The sequence below is a fragment of the Gymnoscopelus microlampas genome, assembly GCF_963454915.1.
Source record: "Gymnoscopelus microlampas genome assembly, chromosome: 5".
Taxonomy (NCBI): Eukaryota; Metazoa; Chordata; class Actinopteri; order Myctophiformes; family Myctophidae; genus Gymnoscopelus; species Gymnoscopelus microlampas.
In genome coordinates this window covers 43,556,456-43,577,455 of record NC_139942.1, presented here as the reverse complement: position 1 = coordinate 43,577,455, position 21,000 = coordinate 43,556,456, and the positions used below count along the sequence as shown (strand labels likewise).

At 43.0% G+C, this 21,000-nt stretch overlaps 1 protein-coding gene across 1 annotated transcript in view; it reads left to right on the top strand.

Moving 5' to 3' along the window:
- Positions 1–17,544, top strand: part of LOC311045127 (zinc finger E-box-binding homeobox 1-like) — a gene marked incomplete at both ends in the record, with an annotated part of 82,697 nt that extends 65,153 nt beyond the window's left edge. Inside the window, 6 exons of the mRNA XM_084056937.1 lie at positions 3,998–4,162; positions 4,929–5,131; positions 10,936–11,044; positions 12,325–14,099; positions 16,347–16,524; positions 16,664–17,544. Coding sequence (XP_083913063.1) covers positions 3,998–4,162; positions 4,929–5,131; positions 10,936–11,044; positions 12,325–14,099; positions 16,347–16,524; positions 16,664–17,544 — 3,311 coding nt within the window. The remainder of the gene's footprint in view (positions 1–3,997; positions 4,163–4,928; positions 5,132–10,935; positions 11,045–12,324; positions 14,100–16,346; positions 16,525–16,663) is intronic.
- Positions 17,545–21,000: the final 3,456 nt, after the last annotated feature.

Below are 21,000 nucleotides of genomic sequence, written 5' to 3'. Positions count from 1 at the left end.
CTCATTCTATTTCAAACAAACATGTGTTGCATCTGTCCTTCCATCCTCCCCCATGTCAAGATGAAAGGAGTAGTGGTACCTTCATTTCAAGGACCCCCGATGTTATATACATTAGGCCACAGACCCTCAAATTATACCGTTTTCATCTCTAGTACCCCAATCCTTGGTGTTTATTTAAATCAGACAGTGTACAAATGTAACCAAGTGGAAGGTTCCAGTTGGGTTATTTTACACTCTCAGAGTTACAGACCCGTAAAGGGTCCATTTGGGTCTTAACTCTCAGTCATTTAGCTGGGGACCCCCTGGAACCCCCTCAGGGACCCCTGGAGGTCCCCGGACCCCACGTTGAGACTATAGGCACATCAGAGCACAGGTGGCTGGTGAGTGACGCGGTAAAGATGGAGATATTAACGTACAGCATGGCACTCCACCTGCAGCCGGGCCCGCACTGCAGTTCCAATCCATACTGGGTTATAAATTCACTTTGGACTGACGCGTCCTGGCAAGCACAGTGCTCTGTGTGTGTGACTGTGTGTGTGTGACTGTGTGTGTGTGTGTGTGTGTGTGTGTGTGTGTGTGTGTGTGTGTGTGTGTGTGTGTGTGTGTGTGTGTGTGTGTGTGTGTGTGTGTGTGTGTGTGTGTGTGTGTGTGTGTGTGTACGCCTCTGTATTTGTATGCCTGTCTGCAAGCATGACAATCTGTGGGTGGGCGTGTGTGTGTGTGTGTGTGTGTGTGTGTGTGTGTGTGTGTGTGTGTGTGTGTGTGTGTGTGTGTGTGTGTGTGTGTGTGTGTGTGTGTGTGTGTAGAATCACGTGATTTCCTGTTTTCATTTCACTCCAATATTCCACATGTGTGCTCCACCGTTCGGTTCGCCATAGTGACGTGGCTGTAGTGAGACTTTCAGTCTAATTGTAGAGTGGTGGGAAAATGGAAGAGAGAGAAAGACAGAGAGAGAGAGAGAGAAAGGATGAGAGAGAGCAACAGATTGAAGGAATGTCAAGGTGAGAAAGAGTGAGGACAGGAGGTGTATATTCAGCAAGAGAGAGAGAGGTTAACAGGAGAGAGAGAGAGAGAGAGAGAGAGAGAGAGAGAGAGAGAGAGAGAGAGAGAGAGGGAGAGGATTATAGTTATCAAAAGTCAGAGAAGGGGGTTGAATAGGAAGAATCTGAGATAGAGGCAGAGGTGGAGAGAGAAGTAGAGACAGGATGAGTGTTAACTTATCTCTGAGAGTGAAAGAATGGACCCTTGATATGCATGGGGTGAGAGATGGAGAGAAGGAGCGATAAGAGGATAGAAGAGGTGTAGGACTAGAGAGATATACACATGAGAGGGAGAGACACGCAGACAGACGATTATAGGTAGAGAGAGTAGAGAAGCAGAAATGCAGAGAAGTGAGTGAAGGATGCAATGGTGAGAGAGAGGGAAAACAAGAAAGACGGGGGCCAGGGCCGTGTTTATGCACAGGCAATGTAGGCACATGCCTATGTCTTGTCGGGGGGGGGGGGGGGGGGGGCGAAAAATGCCCCCCCCCCAAAAAAAAAAAAATGTTTTAAGTTTTTTTTTTTTTTATTAAATAACATAAGCCTAACCTAACCCTAAAACCGAAATAAAGTAACAAAGAAACGCCCAAAAACGGCCACAATCCGCGAAATAACCGCAAAATTTCGCGCGCGCGCATGTGCGCTGGGGGGGGGGCCCGAAAACTGTCCGTTGCCTAGGTCGCATTTTGACATTAACACGGCCCTGACGGGGGCACAGAGAACTACATAGTTACAGTAGAGAGAGAGTATTGTTTTTTTTAAAGGTGAGAGGTGGATGAAGAGGAGAGAGAGAGAGAGAGAGAGAGAGAGAGAGAGAGAGAGGGTTGGACACAGAAGTGAATAGAGAGACAAAGAGAAGGAAGGACAGGCATAGAATAGGTTGAGGAGAGAGAAACACTGGACAGGCGGGCGTGTGTGGAGAAGAGGCCCGCCTAATATGACATCATAGGACGCAGACATCATGCAGGCATTTTTTGCCGTACAACGACATACATTCAACTGAAAAAAAAGGCTTTTGCAGCCAGGGGCCCTCCTGTTCTTTTATGGACACACACACACACACACACACACACACACACACACACACGTATCAGCCCACACTTCTCCCCTTCTTTTTACGACTGGTTCTATAGCAGCAGATCCTATAGGCTTACACACACACACACACACACACACACACACACACACACACACACACACACACACACACACACACACACACACACACACACACACACACACACACACACACACACACACACACACACACACACACACACACACACACACACACACACGCATACGACCAGCAGTCTCTGGAGCTGCACCTGTCCCTCTCAATGCTCAGCAGGAAGGGGGCACGGCCTCCTGGCACAGGTCCTGCCTCCCGCTTAACACGCTTAATCCCCATGGCAACACACTGGATACCTTTCTGTCTCGCCACCAGCTCCGTGGTGTCCACCTCGTTTCAGAGAATGACACGGTATAAAGCAAAGGAAGTCATTTCAGTCTAGCACTTAAACATATCGTTATGGGGGGGGGGGGGCATGTTTATTTTAATGGTCATCATCAATCAATCTACTGTGCTCTGACTTGGATCAATGGAACTAATATCGGTGTCACAATGAAAACCATTTTCAAGGTTTTAAAGAAAAACAATAGCATGTCATTTTCTTTACATATCATTTTTCATATCAATGTTATATTATCATTAAAATGTTACTGTTTTTGCCAATTAATTTGGGGCCCACTTGCAATACCCTCGTGGCCCAACAGTGGGCCCCGGCCCACAGGTTGAGAATCGCTGACATACATGACGTACCGTACCGTACCGTACCGTACCGTACCGCACCGTACCGTACCGTACCGTACCGTACCGTACCGTACTTAAGCCATAATACGTCAGAGGGAGTGCTACTGTGAAATATTGTCACTGCTGTCCTGCGGTCGTTGGGGCGAGTGCTGTAGATCAGCACACCAGCGGCAATATTTCACAGTATAGCACAACCTTACGACGGTGTATTATTCCGATGATACTACAGTTTTACTATCAATATTTAATGACACGAAACCTTTCCCTCTCCCTTTGTAGCACATCCAGGTCCTTGTTTGAAGGAGGGATAAAATCTTAATTGGGCCCATTTGGGGGTATTTTTCGATGCAGGCTGCTCATCAGTTTAAGGCACATTAATTGTGATCAAAAATGAAATCAAAACTAATTTGTTCAAACCCAACAGGTATGGCAACGTCGTCATGATTAATTTTCGCCCAGTAGCAAACTGATAATGGTTAATGTTCCGTTGTTCTTTCTTGACAGCTGGCAGCCGTTGCTAGGTTACAGGTATAATAAGCTGGGTAAATAAGGCGGAGTGGTACTTTTATAGAGATGCTGTTGTTTTTTCTGACTGCTGTTTAGCAGAAGATTGTGGCACTGTGACTCATTAGAATGCCTCTTAACCTATCAAAATGCAAGCTCAGTACTATGTGGTAAACATTAGCCTACTCACTACCGTAAGCTATATCTCCCAGTACATGTCACAGTTAAACCCATTCAAATAAATAGCATACTTGGGTACACTTTGGGTACTTTATCGATTGGGGAATGGTTATAACAGAAAACTATGAACTGCCCTGGGGTGCCCTCTAGTGGTATGTTCTTGCAATGTGTATCAACTCTCAGCTGCTTCATTTAAATCAGTTGGGTTAATTCACTTGTCTTTCAGTCTACATTTTACATTGAAACCCAACTTAGACACTGGCAAAGAAATTATCACCATTGTGCTTGTATGGTGTGTATGTGTGTTTATGTGTGTGTGCTGTGCACCCAATTTCGCTTGGATGATATATGATCCACACAACAGAAAGTCTTCAGCAATCAGCATAGAGTTTTATTTTGAAACCTCCATGTACATTTGCTCCCTTGTTTTTTAATGTGTATCCGTCTGTGTGTGTTTCAGTGAAAAAAGAGTGTGTGTCAGAGGGCGAGGAGGAAGAGGAGGAAGAAGAAGAGGAGGAGGAGGAAGAGGTTAAGGACGCGCTGGTAGAGGAGATTCTCCAACAGGGAGACACAGCCATCATCTACCCGGAGGCTCCCGAGGAGAGAGGAGGCTCTGATGAAAATGGTATCTACAAACAAACCCGCTAAACATGTTCTGGCTTCCAATACCTCAACTACTAACCCTGTATTATGTGATATGATCGCTATTATTGTTGTATGGCCTGGCTCGCGTTAAAAGTGTTTGTAAAACATCAAAAACTACATACAGAGAATGAACGCCATAAAACTATTTTATTTACGGTAGTTTGACAGTCATAAATGAAAAATAACATAAATAAATACATCCAGGAATAAATCATTCCTGTTCAAGTAAAACTGTTCAAGTGCAGCCACACTTAACATTTAAATTGTACAGTAGCATATAAAACAGAAGTGCGGTAACTTTCAATCTAACATAACATAAATTGTTTAGCGTTTAGCGTAAATGAACTATCATGTGATATCGGATCGGTTCATAAGCCGATCGATACTGGATGCGGGTCCCATACTGGCATCAGTATATCGTAACAACTCTAAAAAAACAACATTAATTTCAGATGACAGTGTTGCACTGTCTGTGTTAATAAATTAGTGTATTTGCTTGTTTGTTGGGCTAATAAGTTTTGCTTGTATTTGCCTAATATCACTCTACTTATCCCTCTACATATTATACATATTACTGTACATATATTACTACATGCACATTATCATCATCACTGTACCATATATCGCTCTGTATTTTTACATATCATTAAATGTGTCACATATACTTATATCAAACTCTTTATATTATTATAATACAAGTAATGCCACATTGCATCTCCACATGTCCTCTTACCTCCTCCCCCCAGGCACTCCGGATTCCTTCTCCCAGTTGCACACCTGCCCGTACTGCTCCCGTGGCTACAAGCGCAACGCCTCGCTGAAGGAGCACATCAAGTACCGGCACGAGACCAGCGAGGACAACTTCAGCTGCTCCCACTGCAGCTACACTTTCACCTATCGCTCGCAACTGGAGAGACACATGAGTCACCACAAGAACACGCAGGAGCAGGTACACACGACAGGACAGGGAACAATTTACAATTTAGCACCCCCACACCCACACTGCCATCCTACCGGTGGGTGTTTTCTTGTTACCAGATACAGTGTGAGTGGTCAGTTTAGACTAGACTCTGGACCCATTGGACCCATGTTTGGGTCACGGATACATTTTTATGGGTCATGAGTAAATATGCCCTTTTTTTCGTTTCCTACAGAAAGAGTCACAACTTTTCATCAATTCCAATTTTTTTTATAAGTATTTCGTATTTCAATAAAATCAAGAAAACAAATAATTTCCATTAATAAAAAAAGAAAAAAACATTTTAAGAAGTAGTGAAAATAGCAAATCCACAAGCTCTCAAGCTCTCAAGCTATCAAGCTCTTGTGAGCTTGTAGAACTGCTATTTTCACTAGTTTGGGTCCGGGGTAAACATGTAATTTCTCTTTTTGGTCTTAAACTAAAAAGATTGGGAACCACTGGTTTAAAACACGTGTCTATCACCTTAAAGAGCTGGCCGAATGGAAGCTTCCGGACATACAGAGATAGTCTTCAATTAGTTGAGTTGTAACCGGTTCCATTTACAGTAACCATGCCGTTCTTTGCTATTTTCCTTGTCTAATATGTTGAAATCTCAACAGCTGCTAGGGAGTATGGACCATGTGTCCTTAATAAAGTTTTGATTGATTGATTGATCTAATACCCGCTCCAAACATATGGCACTCAGTTTACACACACATTTGCACTCAAAGGACCACAATGGAAATTATATGCTCTCAAGTTTTTTTTGTGTTTTATCCTTTTGACAGGTATGTACATGGTCATGTATGAGCATTTTTAACACAAACCAATCAATCAATCTATTAATCAATGTTGTGACAGACAACAGCGACAGATACTCTAACCGGTTTACCAGTCTTGAGTAATTTGTGCACTGAAAGGTCCTCTACCCCAAATTTTGGCAACAAACAATAATGAATAATACTAATACGACAAATGAGATAAATAAATAATAAATAATAAATAAATAAAACTTATGATTTTATAGTATGGTTTACATAGAAGTCAGTCAATTGTCTTTCACATATTTATATATATTTTATTTATTTATTCCATAAATATTTTTCATAACAATTGGGTTTGTAGGGAGGGGGGGGTTAAGCCTTCACGGGGGGGTGAGCTTAGCCCCCTCTGGAGCCGTCACTGGTCAGAGGGAGCCTCATTGATGAATGAGGAAGAATGCAGGGACATTGAGTGAAACAAAACAAGCACTTCCCCCGACACCTGACACCTGAGTGACACAAAACAAGCCCTCCCCCGTCACCTGACACCACCATGTGTCCAGACAATGAGGAAGTCACTCTTGCAGTGCTTTGAATGTGCTGTGCATACTCTTGGATGTACCCAAATTCTGCAGGATCAAATATGCATGCTTCAAACTGTTCAAAGGATATGGAATACTAAATTAGTGCAAAGACAGAGCAAAGAAAAAGGTACTGTAAAGCTCCTTTAGGAATGTTTAAAATTTACATTTACATGTATTGAACGGAGATGTTTTTTTTAATCCACACCATGGGACATGTGTGGACTGGGACTTTAATTTAAATCTGAGCGAGTACTTCTGTAACCAAATGGACTCCAGAAGAGTCCATTTGGTTACATTAATACTGAGAATTTTACTCAGTGAGTAAGCCACAGTGAGAGCACATGGTGAACGAGTACAGTAATTGAAATGACTGGAACTTGTTTTTTAGCCTACAAAACTGTTGGTCTATTCCACAATTCACTAGGTGCATTGCATAGAGCAGAGCATGCATGGTGGGTTACCTGATGGTTAGACTAAGGTAAATGGTTGTGGCAAGGATCAAAAAAGATAAGCAAAATACAATATACAATTTGCAATACATTATAGACTGCAGAGGCTGTTACTAGCTTTGCCTGGATTGCACGGGTAAAATAGGCACACCGTAATGCATAAATAAATACAAATAATTATGTTTCCTTAAAGTGGCACTATGTAACATTTTGTCCAATCTGTAAGGTAGAGTATTTGTCTCCCTGCTCTTCTATTGAGACATTTAGATCATGGCAAAGGTCATGTCTCACCTAGACACAGGATCTGACACGAAGATTCAATTCATCCCCTGAGCAAGGCAGCAAGCAGGCAGGCAGGAAACCGGGTTTAAATCCGGGGTAGAACAGGAAAGTTACATAGTGCAGCTTTAACAGAATAATAATAACAACAACATGAATAAATCAGAACAGCTAAGAATGAACAAGGAAGCTCTCCAGTCTTTTATCAGTGCTAGTTAATCAGTAAGGGGCGACCAGGTGCACACCCAGGGTTATCTCACCTCAGGACGGCCCCTACCGCCATCACACACATTCAGTCTGGATCTGAGGGGGGCTGGAGCACGATGTTATCCACAAAGGGCCGCCGAGCTTTATGCAGTGGTGTAAAGTAACATTTACACAAGTACTGTACTACGCATGGCGACGCGTTGTGAAACTTGTAGATCTGCTATTTTCAAACATTTTAGTACTTTTACTTTTGGTACTTTAAGTATATTTTGATACCAATACTTTTTTACTTTTACTCAAGTAAATTTTGAATTCCGGACTTTTAATTGTAACAGAGCACTTCTACGATTGAAGTACTCTGTTACAATATTGATACTTTTACTTAAGTACAACATTTGAGTACTTTTTCCACCACTGTTAGGCACCATGATAATGTCAACCCAACAACAACAGCACATCACATTTCACTCTGCGCTAAGGGCAAATATTTGTAATTACTTTCAGTCAAGAAGGTCAAGAAGAGCAACCTTACCTTTGGAAGGCGCCAAAGGGTGTTTGTGTTTCAGTCCCACAGTATAGAGCACTGGGTCTGTGCTATTACAGCAGAGATAAGAAGCTAACATTACAGCGAGCAAATTGTGGACACAAAAATAGCTTACCTTTTATTCGACCTCATTTCTCCTGGGGCTCATCCTTGTCATCGCTTTCCAAAAACGGATGGTTCAAACATTGTTTTGGTGCCGTATCGCATGGAGTCAGCCAGCGTGAAATACCTATGTACTGGGTATGCAACAAGTCAAACGAGTCATGTCATGTTCTTGTCATCGTTGCCGTTGTTTATTGTCATTCCTTGCACTGTTGGAAATCAGTGAAATAAGCTTCTCTGTTTTGTCTTCCCCGTGTCATCATTGCAACCATGCACAATACAATTACATGGTTTATTCCGCTCAAAAGTAATACAAATCAAGCAATCAAGTTGTTTTGTTTTGTGTAGAATGAATATCTAAAATACCTAATGTAACCCAAATAAAATAAGTTATCAAAAAAACACAATAATCTATACCTGTAGTGCATATATATATAGTTTTATCGCTCTAGCTTTTTAAACCAATGTGTGTCCAGAAGTTAATAAACAGACAGACTCCTCCAAGCCAGTTAGAAGCTAGTGGCAAAACTGCTCTAAGCCTATTAGAAGCTAGAGTAAACGCTTAGTTCCGCCCCTCACCTCCATGCTACTTCCTTGTTGGATAGGTTTGCCCTGGAGAAAGAGAGAGAGAGAGCACATGTGATCCAGACAGAGGAGAGAGAAAAAACTGAATACTTATCAAGTTAGTTATCAACCTAGACTTAGTGGTCAAAGTCCTAACTTAGTAAGTAAACCACCGAGGTGAAAACTGAAGATTAATCTGCTCACTCACCTGTCACCCTTGTGGACGGATTGGGGGGGTTTTCTGAAGAAAAGAATTGACCAGGTGTTTTTGGAGGGTTTATTCATTCCAGTCCATAAAGAAGCCACCAGACATCGTGGAGATTTGCAATGCAGAGATTTTGCTTTTCCTTGGACACCGGATATCTATATTCAATCAGTTTGCTACACTACTAGTGTGGTAGGACTGTACATTCACATTCACTATTGAGTCCTGCACTATAAGTAGTAGTAGTGGTGGTGGGACTCACACATATTCCATTCACCTGGGGGGCTACACTGTGGGTTTAGTGAGATTGGGAAATTGAGGCGCTGTGATTGTGTTTTGTGTGTGTTTTGTTATTTTTTTTTATTGATATGCAATACATGCATTATAATCTGCTTATAACACTACATAATTACTCAAGTACTCATAATGCTTTATAACCATATTGATAACACTTTATAACGCATTTTATAATGACACATGGTCAAGTATCATTATAGTTTGCTTTAACATTGAGTACTGTGTTACTGAAGGTTGAATACGGGTTGCTGGTAGGCCACTAATGTTCTTAGATTAGATCTAAAGTAAACCCCCAGGTGCACCTAGACATTTAACTAGACCTAGGACTCTAAGCTAAACCCTAGAGTTAAGCTGACAAAAGCTCTTCTAAAAAGGGGGTTTTACATTCCAGACAGGATCATGCGTTATCATATTTCGTGGTGTTTGTGTTTTATAATACAAGGCATATCTTTCTTTTTTTCTACTTATGGTCTGGTCTCTAGTGTTATTATTTACTTACCTCCCTACTTTTGAACCTAGATTTATGGTCCATAACTGAGGGTAAGGTATTATCACGTAGAAGGTGCTACATTATTAACTTTTGTACCTGCCGGCAACCACCCACTGAGCAGGTCTGGGATGCATTTCTTTTATGGGTCAGACGCCAGAGGCTTGCACTCAATGCATTCTGGTACATGTAGGAACTGTTGGTCGGGCTCTGTGCGCTTCAGTCAATATAGTGAATAGTGAGGATGATAATTGTTTCAATTGACTACATTATTTATTTTATATACCTATCACATCCCACGGGGGAACTTCAGTTTTCAGCTTCACCCAGCTGAGTCCTGCCCACACAGCAGTTAGGGGTCAAGTGTCTTGCATTTCCACACATTGCTGAGCACTGGAATCGTACCTGGGACTTCCAGGTTACCATTAGTGCTGATTGGACATCCACATCTGTAAATTTATCCTTTAACCACTTTCAACCTGGCGTCTCTATGTTGGCCATGCATGTCATTATACTGTGTAGGCGCCTAGGAGGGGGGAAATCTTTTTTCCAAAATGTTCTGAAATCTCCTCAAACAATTATCAAAACTTTTCAAAAATAGTGAAAATAGCAGATCTACAAGCTCACAACATGTCACGATACGATGCGTTGTGAGCCTGTAGATAAAAAAAAAGGGCTTAAAAGGAATTTTTCACTTTCAAACATCTGGGATAGTTTTGAAGTCTACTCAGGCTTTCGTGAGCACCCCAGTTTTTAAGTTGATTGATTCGATATTTAGATATTTGATATTCAGACACGCCCCCTTTCTATTCAAGCCCATTGTAAGTTCAAACTCCATGTTAGATTCATTGAAAACACCCTTCCTTGGTTCTGGTGACTGATGTTGACCTAATACGTGAGCGTATGTTTTTTCAATTACTTTTTTTTTTAAATCATGAAAAATAAATGAAAAAAGTAATTGAAAAAACACGGCCCCTCGCGTATTAGAAGGCCAATATCAATCACCAGAACCAAGGATGGGTGTTTTCAATGAAACTAACATGGTTAAAATGAAGTTTTAATTTACAATAGGTTTATAGAAGGGGGCGTGTCTGATATATATATATAGATATATATTATATAGAGATATTAACATCTAATATCTAAATATTGAATCAAGCAACTTAAAAACTTTTGGGGTGCTCACCAAAGCCGGAGTAGACTTTAAAATGACCTCAAACATCTTTGAAAGTGAAATATCCCCTTTAAGGGGCTAAGTGAGTGCCACAAACGTGTAATAATAATCTAATCACTCTCTCTTTCTCTGTGTGTTCCAGCGCCACGTGGCTCCCACAGCCGGCGGGAACCGTAAGTTCAAGTGTACCGAATGTGCCAAGGCTTTCAAATACAAGCACCACCTGAAGGAGCACCTGCGCATCCACAGCGGTGAGTACACTAATTAATGGATGCTGCTCTGGCAACCACGGAGCACACGTGCTCACATACAGTACATGCGCTCGCTTGCTAGAATCAAGGTCTCTGCTCAAGCCGTTAGTTAGTTCACCTCCTTTCATTAAGAATTTATGTTTTCTCATTTCTGTTTTCTGATTACAGTTGTCAAATCTACAGACTGCTTGTACTAACTATGTCACAAATGTATTATTATTATTAATAATGATAATAGTAATAATAACTAGAAAATGTGCTCCTCGGAGCACAGGTCTCCGCCAGTACTGTTCCTGATTAACTCATTCAGTGCCAAACTTATTTATTCATGTTAATGGAATTTTGGTTCTGAGTGCCACAGCCAAAATTCATTGTAAAAAAAAAGTGCTTAGGAAGCGAGATACAGCCTTTTTAAGTTATAGGTTAAACAAGGAGTGGATGGAGCAGCAAATCTTCAAATCATCATATCTTGGGTTCTGAACATGTTTTTCCCAAAAAAAAAAAAAAAAAAAAAAAAACTTTTATTTTGAAAAAAAAAAAATATTTTGAATTTTTTTTTATGACGGATTTGACGGATCGTGGCGCTCTGGGCGTCAGGCCACGTGACGGATTTGACGGATTGTGGCACTCAATGAGTTAATCCTGTCTTACCTCACTTCAAAAGATATAAATGATCTTTTGAAGTGACACCCTTTCAACATATTGTCACGTGTCACGTGAAGCTTGACCAATGTTAGCTTGGTGGACACACGGAAGGACGAGAACGAAAACATAGTCTCCTGGCGGAGACAATAATACATATTCAACGGTATTCAAAGATGCTTTACAAAACAAATAACTTTATTGAAGCAAATAAAAAGAGATTAGGTATTATTGTTTATTGCTTCAGGAAATTAATGTAATTAAGCTGACAGTTTGCTGACTGTCAGAAAGTGATTTACTGAACAACAGCCAGCACAACTGCAGTTGATTCACTTCATAACTTTGAAGTGTGTGTGTGTGTGTGTGTGTGTGTGTGTGTGTGTGTGTGTGTGTGTGTGTGTGTGTGTGTGTGTGTGTGTGTGTGTGTGTGTGTGTGTGTGTGTGTGTGTGTGTGTGTGTGTGTGTGTGTGTGTGTGTGTGTGTGTGTGTGTGCGTGTGTGTGTGCGCGCAGGTGACTTTGTGCCACAGCCAAATTTGATTTAGATTTATAAACTTCAGTTTAATTTGTATTCTGCACCACATTTTTATTAAGACAATTTGAACACAGACTGATTGATTTGTCATTGTTCTCTCCACAGGAGAGAAGCCATACGAATGCTCCAACTGTAAGAAGCGATTCTCCCACTCAGGCTCCTATAGCTCCCACATCAGCAGCAAGAAGTGTGTGGCCAGTGCACCGACCAACGGTGTTTCCCGGCCGCAAATCAAACCAGCACCGCCCACTGCCCCGCCTGCACCCATCACCATGGCCCGCACCATGGCCCCCACCCGCGTGATCGTGAAAGAGGAACCCGAAGTCAAACAGCACCCCGTCACCCAGATCAAGTCAGAACCTGTGGAATACGTGTGCAAGCCAGTGACGGTAGCACCAACAGTGACAACATTGACCAATGGGGTGGTGAATGGGGGCGTGGCACAGACAACAATCGCCACGGCGACGGCGCCGGCACACACGACGGGCCTGCCCCCAGGCATCGCCATGGTGGTGCCCACAGTAGGTCTGGTGTCGCCGTTCAGCATCAACCTGAGCGACCTGCAGAACGTTCTCAAAGTGGCCATGGATGGAAACATCCTGAGGCAGGTGCTAGGCACGGCCAACGGTGGCAAGCAGGGAATCATAGTCCAGCCGGCCCAGCAGCAGATCATCAGCCTGCCGGCCTTCGTGGACCAGGACGGGACGACCAAGATCATCATCAACTACAGCGTCAACCCCAACGCCTCCGCTACCGCAGCCCCCCTGATCCTCAGAAAAGATGCTGTCCCTGCTCCCCCCACCACTACCAAGACCGCCACCATCCTCTCTGAAAAGGTCCAGCCGTCAGCTGCAGAGGTGGAAAAGCTCCCCACTGACCTCAGCATCGTCAAGAAAGAGCCAGAGTACGAGCCCATTGGAACAACGGAGACGGAAGTGGCAGGGCTGGCGACTCAGCCGGACACAGAGACTGTTCAGACCGCAAACCCCGAGGCTGCTGAGACGCCGAAAGCACAGAGCTCCAGCACCTGTTTGCTCTGTGACGACTGTCCTGACGGCCTGGAGGCTCTACACCTCCTCCAGCACCGCAAAGCAGCCAACGGGGAGGCGGTGGACTCGGCTGCCCTGGACCCCTCGTTCGCCGCTCTGCTGAATGACGCGGGGGTAACCCTGGAGGAGCCACCCATGGACGACCTCCTCTCCCTCCTCAAGACGTACTTTGCCTCCAACGCCAATCCGAGCAAGGAGGAGCTGGCCAAGATCTCAGACTCCATCGGTATTCCCGTGGAGGTTGTCAGGAAGTGGTTTGCCAAGATGAAGTCTGGGAAAGCCGTAGCGAGCCCCCGGGGGGACTCCACTGCTGCCGTATCTGAGAAGACTGCAGTTTCTGATCTGGAAGGAACGGCAACTCAGAACGGAGAGCTAGAAAAACCCGCCAAATCCCTGACTAGTACATCCGTTACACCACTAAACTCACTTATCATTGTCAAAAGTGAGCCAGAAGACCCAGAGCTCCAGGACACTCAAGCTGAACCCCTGGACCTTTCCTTGCCCAAGCAGACCCCGACTGGATCCGACGCCCAGAAGCCCCCAGCGCCAACCAAACAGCAGGAGAAGCCCCTCAACCTGACCTGCCTGAGAAAGGACCAGCTCCAAGGTAGCACCATCTTCGTCACCTCGCCGGAGACTGGCCTCGTCACGGCGGCCCAGCTGCCCACTCTGGTGGCCCTTGCCGGGCAGGGCACAGTGGGGTGCCTGAGCGCCCTCAGCACCGGCACCAAGCGCACCATCCTCATCCCCAGGCTCACCTACACCTACACCACTACCACTGGCAGCACCACTGGCGCCAAGACCGTCGTGCTGAACGGACACAAGGTCCAGGTCTGTAGGAAATAGCAATGAATGAATATTTTATTTACGTGTCCAAACTATTTCTTGACCCATCCCACATGGGATTATCAGACACATCAATTAAAACAAAAACAAACATTCCAGTGTATACCCAGCCAGCAACTCATAATACAACCAGATTTTGAACAAGACACATACAGTACATGCATACATACATTCATATAGACCTGCACATAGAATATATAGTTAATCGAGTTAATCAAAATGAAAGTTAATCTATTATAATTCACCCTTCTGCTCCTATCCCACACTTTATAAAGATATGCTTTCTCAATTCTCATAATCTTTCAGGTTTAGATGAGGGTTGTGGACTTTTGCTTAACAATATTTCTCTCAGATCATGATATGGATAAAATTAAAATAAAAGTAGGAGTGGGCTTTAGTTCCAAAGACAGCCTTTCCTTTGTGATTTAAAGCAATGCAACGGTGCTGCTAGTGAGTCTATATGCATAAAATAACATTTAGGAGGAAGGGGGGAAAAAATCAAATAATTCTTGTCACTTACTTTACATACTTACTAGTCAAGGCTGATTATGTAATATGCTTTCTGATTCAGATTAAAAACTACAGAAGGGTAAAAACACAGCAGGCTGCATAAGGCTGACCATATAGTACGCCATGATGTAACAACACAGCTGAAGCTAATCAAATTAATAATGGGTGTGTTAGATTTAGGCGTGTGAATGACAGTATTCTGTGGTTGGCACGCCCACAGCTCTGGGCACACCTAAATCTCGCACAGCCATTATAATGTTTTATTAGCTGCAGCTGCATTGCTTAATAGCCTGCCATGTTTTACCCCTCTGCAGCAAAAAGAACAAATTCACTCGGCATGTAAACATTAGCCTTCATTGTGAAACAAAAAACACAAAAGAGAAAAACTGACATTTCTACACTCTCAGTAAAACTAACACTACATCAGTGGTTCTCAAACTTTTTCATGTCAAGGACCCCCAAATTGACACTTATTAGCCCGCGGGCCCCCATTTCAAAAGATATGCCAGGGACCCCCATAAGAGAAGATTTTTTACGGCTCTAGCAGTGATTCTCAACCATTTTAATTTCAAGGACCCCCAGTTTGATATGCATTAGGACTACAGACCCCCATTTAATGGCATTTCTATCACTTGGACCGCAATTTATAATGCAAAATCTATGTCAATTTAACTCTGAGAGTGTACAAATGGAACCAAATGGACCCGTTCATTTGGTTCCATTTGTACACTCTCAGAGTTACAGACCCATAAGGGTCCATTTGGTGCCTAATCTATCATTTAGCTGGGGACCCCCTGGAACTCCCTCAAGTACCCAAGGACCCCACTTTGAGAACCAATGCACTACATATCGAAGTAGAGACTCCATGCAACACCGTAATGCACCATTGATGTATTTATTACTTGAGCTTTCGATGCAAGACCTTCTTCAGAACACGTGAGAACACCGTGTACATTTATGAAACAAACTTAATACAGTAGGTGCTGTGAGTGGGAAAGCACAACACTTACTCTGGGTCCTGGCTAAATCATTTGGTCTCCATCCAGAGACCTCCTCTGGTGTGATGACCGGGTGAGGTTAACCAATGCCGCCTGTGTGCATGACTGCTGTAGACATTAGAATAGCAGCAGTTGGATTCTCTCCCAGAAACTCTCAGAGAAAAAGGGTGGGGAGGAGCCGGGGTCAGGTAGAGTAGTCTGGTCGTGTGAAAACCCCCTTATATGTTGACACAGGTGTCCCCACCTGGCTATTGTGTTGCAGTATTGATCTAGTATTGATTCCGTAGTGTGTATGATTTTATCAGTTTGTGATCTGAGTAATTATTCTGCTAACTATTGTCCTAATACCTAAAGTATCACATTTAGGAAACTGCATGAGCGCTAACTGACAGGTACTAAAATCATTGTTCACTTTCACAAGTCTTCAAATCGATTTATCGACAATCAGCTATCTAGCAAGCAATATGATCTTGTTGATGCTCTGGTTTTTAATGTCTGTTTTTGTTGAGCTTTTACATATGCTATTTTCACCAAATGTTCACCTTTTAAAGGAGTAGTGCACCCCCAAAAAAAAGTCATTTTGGAGGTGAACTATCCCTTTATTATAAGTCACCCAATGACATGCCCAGAATAGGCATGCTGGGGTTAATAGGGTTAATGTCAGAACGAATAACGCCATGTTGTATATTGGTCTAATTATTGTTATATCTCCTTCCGTTTGCAGCAACAGAAAAAGCCAGACATCAGCGCGGAGGTTCTGAGCGCGACGGAGGACCAGAACGACTCCGACTCCTCGCCACCCAAGAAGCGGCGCTTGGAGAATGGCGTTTACCCCTGTGACCTGTGTGACAAGGTCTTCCAGAAAGGCAGCTCTCTGCTCAGGCATAAATACGAGCACACAGGTATACTCCAACTCCTTTTCTATACGGGCTTGATACAATTTACGGGGGGGGGGGGGGGGGGGGGGTTAGTTAATTAAAAACTAATTGTATTATTATATAATATATTTTAATCACTTTCACTCTCGTTCTTCCTTTCCAGGAAAACGTCCCCACGAGTGCGGCATCTGCCATAAGGCCTTCAAACACAAGCACCATCTGATCGAGCACTCACGGCTACACTCGGGCGAGAAGCCCTACCAGTGCGACAAGTGTGGCAAGCGCTTCTCCCACTCAGGCTCCTACTCGCAACACATGAACCACCGCTACTCCTACTGCAAGAAGGAAGGCGGCTCGGGCTCGGGCTGCGGTTCGGTGGGGCTCCGGAGCAGGGGTCTGTCGTCGCGCGCGGTCAGCTCAGAGGGCATGATGGTCCGCAGCCCCGGCGGCGGGCCGCTGTCGGACAGCCGGACCACGACGCCACCCTCGCAGCTGGACTCGGACGAGAGGGAGAGCGATGAGGATGAGGATGACGACGACGAGGCCATGTGCATGGACGACATCCGCGTGGTCCAGGTGGACGACGGAGAGTGCGAAATCTACGAGGGCAACTTCGAGGACGATGATGATGATGAGGAGGAGGACGAGGACGAGGAGGGAGAGGAGGGGGAAGAAGAGGGGGAAAAGGAAGTGACAGTAGAGGTTGGGGGAACGACAGACGGGGAGGAGAACGCGGGAGAGGGGGATGAGGCGATGGAGGGGGAGGAGGAGGGTCCCGAGGGAGAGATGGCAGAGGAACAGGAAGAAGAGGAGGAGGAAGAGGAGGAAGAAGGCATGGAATGCGAGGTGCTTGAGCTAGAATTTGGGGAGGATCTGGAGGACGAAGAGGAAGAGAAGGAGGAGGAGCGAACAGAGGAAGCGGAAGCCGTGGTAAAGGAAGTGGTTGTGGAAACGGGGGACAACGTAGCATGTAGTGACACAAGCATCAGGGAGGAGTCGGACAGTGTCCAGCCAACAAAAGAAGTCGTGACAGGCGACCAATAAACATGGAATCAATATTTGTGGGACTGGGGATTCAGGATATACGGAAGTCATACGCCTGATTTAAACTTGGTCGAGTGGCGGTGTCGCGCGCCGAAAATAGCCGATCTACAAAGCGATGCGATGTGGGCTTGAAGATCGGCTATTTTCGGTGCGCTGGCCAAGTGTAAGTCAGGCGATAGGTGTCAAATAAAAGAGACAAAACTACGTCTCGCCATCAGTTGAAAACCACCGCGGTTGCCATGATATCGGTCCACTACTGTGTGCAGAAACCCAGGTGTGCCTGAACTTTAAAAAAAAAAAGGTAGACATTTTTCTTTCTTGAGGAAAAACAAATATCAGTGTTAAAAATTGTTTATAGCTCTATAGATTTTAAAACCAGAACTAAACTTACCCATGGACTTGTCAGTATAGAGTGGAACAATTTTAGTTTTTTTGGTTACTGAGACATCTCCGGTTGGGTTCTTCTTGTTTTGTTTTGTTCTGTTCAGTTTTGTTCATTTCATCAGTGTTACTAATCTTGTTGCTCATGTTCGAAGACCTTTTAACCTGTAAAGACGAGAAAGATTTCTATACCTTTTTATTGCCAATGAAGTTTGCTAAATCAGTATTTTATTGAGTTCTACGAACAAAAACCTCTGCACTACAGTATTCCTGGTTTACCTATGGATACAACATGCCTCATGCATTGCCTGCCCTTTGGTGTTATATACATACACTAGCTAGCAAGATGTTGTTCGTGTTAGCATAACTTAGCATATGCTAGCTAGCATATTTTTTTTGTTTTCCATGTTGACTGTTAGCCTTAAGGAAAAAAAAGTATTCTCTCGGGGGAGGGACGTGGGTGGGGGAGGGGAGTCGGTGGGGGTGATGAAACTGGTTTATGACGTGGCTTCTGTTTGCCATCACAACCAAACTTTGTCCTATCAGGGAAGGCAGTCACAACCTCAAAGCCAGCATTGGGTGCTTAACTTTTTGCTACCCAGCAGAGGCCAAATGGATGATGGAGTCTTCACCCTTTTGAGGATGGGATTGGTCCTACAAACGTGGGCTCCACTCACAGGGCCTAGCTGAGGTTCCTAAAACAAAGAAAAATATGCCCGTTCTTACCAAGCTTCTCCTTATTCTTGGTTTACTTTGGTTTTCAGTCAGTGATCAGTGTTATTCTCATACGTGTGTCTGTGTCTGTGTGTCTGTGTGTGCGTGTGTGCGTGTGTGTGTGTGTGGGTGTGTGTGTATATATATATATATATACACACACTGTATATACACACTGTATATCGTCTCTGTAGGGTGGAAACCTCATATGTCCAAAACTGTTACTTTTTAGGATTCAAATTCAAAAACGTCAAAAGTAGCAGATGTACAAGCTCGAAACGCGGCGCTTCGCGGCGCGTTTCAAGCTTGTGGATCTGCTACTTTTCATGCTTTTGTGTGACGCTGTAGTATGATCAAGTAGGGCGTTAAAATTTGGACATATGAGGTTTCTGCCCGACAACGACTATATATATATATATATATATATATATAGATATATATATCTATATATATATAGATATATATATAGATATATAGATGTGTGTATGTTTCTGTGTGTTTTATGTGAAGGAACGGGGTTAGAACCCCACCCCAATGCCTCCAGCCTTATGCAAGACCTGTGTGCTGTTGAAAGTGCCATTGATCAGTGTTATGCTTTTTTCTTCACAGATGTAGCCAGTATTATGTCCTTCTGTGTTACACCACGCCAATATTGACTAATGTTTGTACAATTGCTTGGACTTGCGTTTTCACAAACAACATGGGTTAAAATAGGTCGTTGACCGTTACTATGCTTCACAGCATTTTCAAAGCCTGCCACTGATACATTGTTTGACTATGAGATGACATGGCCTTGGAATAGTAAAGTTACATTAAGGCGCTTGTGTGAATTATAATTACCTTTTCATATAATGTACCTATATGAAAATGTTTACGTGTGTACTGTATTACAGCGAATTATAAAGGTTGCATAAGTTTGGCGGATGGCACAATTAGTGGAACCTTTGGCAAAACTTTACAATGGCCTTATCCCAGAGCCAGACCCAGGTAAATGCATTGTAATCAGACAATAATATAACAACTGGCACTGTGATTTATAAAAATCTAATACATACAGTAAGGTTGTTAAGAAGTATTTGGAGGACAAAATGTGCAGAAGTGTAATTCTTTGCTCTAAGATTGTGTCATTTCAGCGTAGTAAGTAAAACGTGTTAGGGAGATTTTCATTACATAGCCTACATACACAGGTTTATTGTTTACATATAACATTTTCCCACATGTAGAGGGCCATTGTAAAGTCTTTTAATTGAATTCCTACATGACGATATGGTACTCCCCATAGGCTACTAATGGAAAAAACAAAGATGAACTTAGTAGCATGGTGAGATAAGTATCTTAGTATACATTGACTGTCCCCAGGATGATAAGCAGGGAGATTTAACCACATCGACCCCTGTTGTGGGCATGTCATTATGGTTCAACATTTTTCAAAAACATTGAAATATTTTCTAAATTTTCAAAATAATTCAGAAATAGCTGGTTTTACAAGCTGTCACCTCGCAATGTGTTGTGAGCTTGTAGATTAGACGTTTTACCTGTTTGTCATACGATTAAGTAAACTGTATGCTATTAACACCAGCTGAACAAGGGTAGATTATTTCTCTACTCTTATTATCAGATGTTCCAATTGAACCATCATTTAGATCTAAATTTAGTTCCAAAGTCCGTCTTATAAAATATTTTATGATTGGCGAACGTGAGTTACCCCCCTCCCCCCCTTACAAGTCATTGTTTCCAGGGGACATCAATTTTCCTGTCCTGATTATGAGCCATTGAGCTGAGTTGAGTGCACTTGCTTTTCTTTCTTTTTCAAAGAAAATGGTGGCAGGCTGTTCCGTAGTCCAGGTAACAAACTTTAGTGAATGTGGTCCCTGTTTTTATGAAGTGTTTTAAGTTGTTGATTTTACCTAACAGTGTTCTTATCCAGTTTTGTTTTTCCATGCGTGTCCTGTGTATGTTTTTCTTCTTCTTTTTTTTTTTTTTTACAATGGCAGTATTAGAATCCCTTACCCTGGTTAAAAATGTGTACCGGTTTAGTTTTTAGAGGACTTTTTATATTTATGTGTCTTATTTTTATATTTTCTTTTATGGTTATTTATTACACATTGTAGTGTACAATACTGTAGTTTGAATTGATACAATAATATATTTTAGTATGAAAAATAATCTGAAGACAAACAGAAATCCCAATGTGTGGTTCTGGGAGATTACGTTTGTTTCCAAAAAGAAAAACACACAAAAAAAATGTATGTAAACACAAATTCAGTTTTAAGCTAAAATAAAGGAGAAACAAAAAAAGACGGGAATGAAGTGAAAATGGAAACTGTTACATGTGCATCCGCTATCAGGTCCGCTGGACCT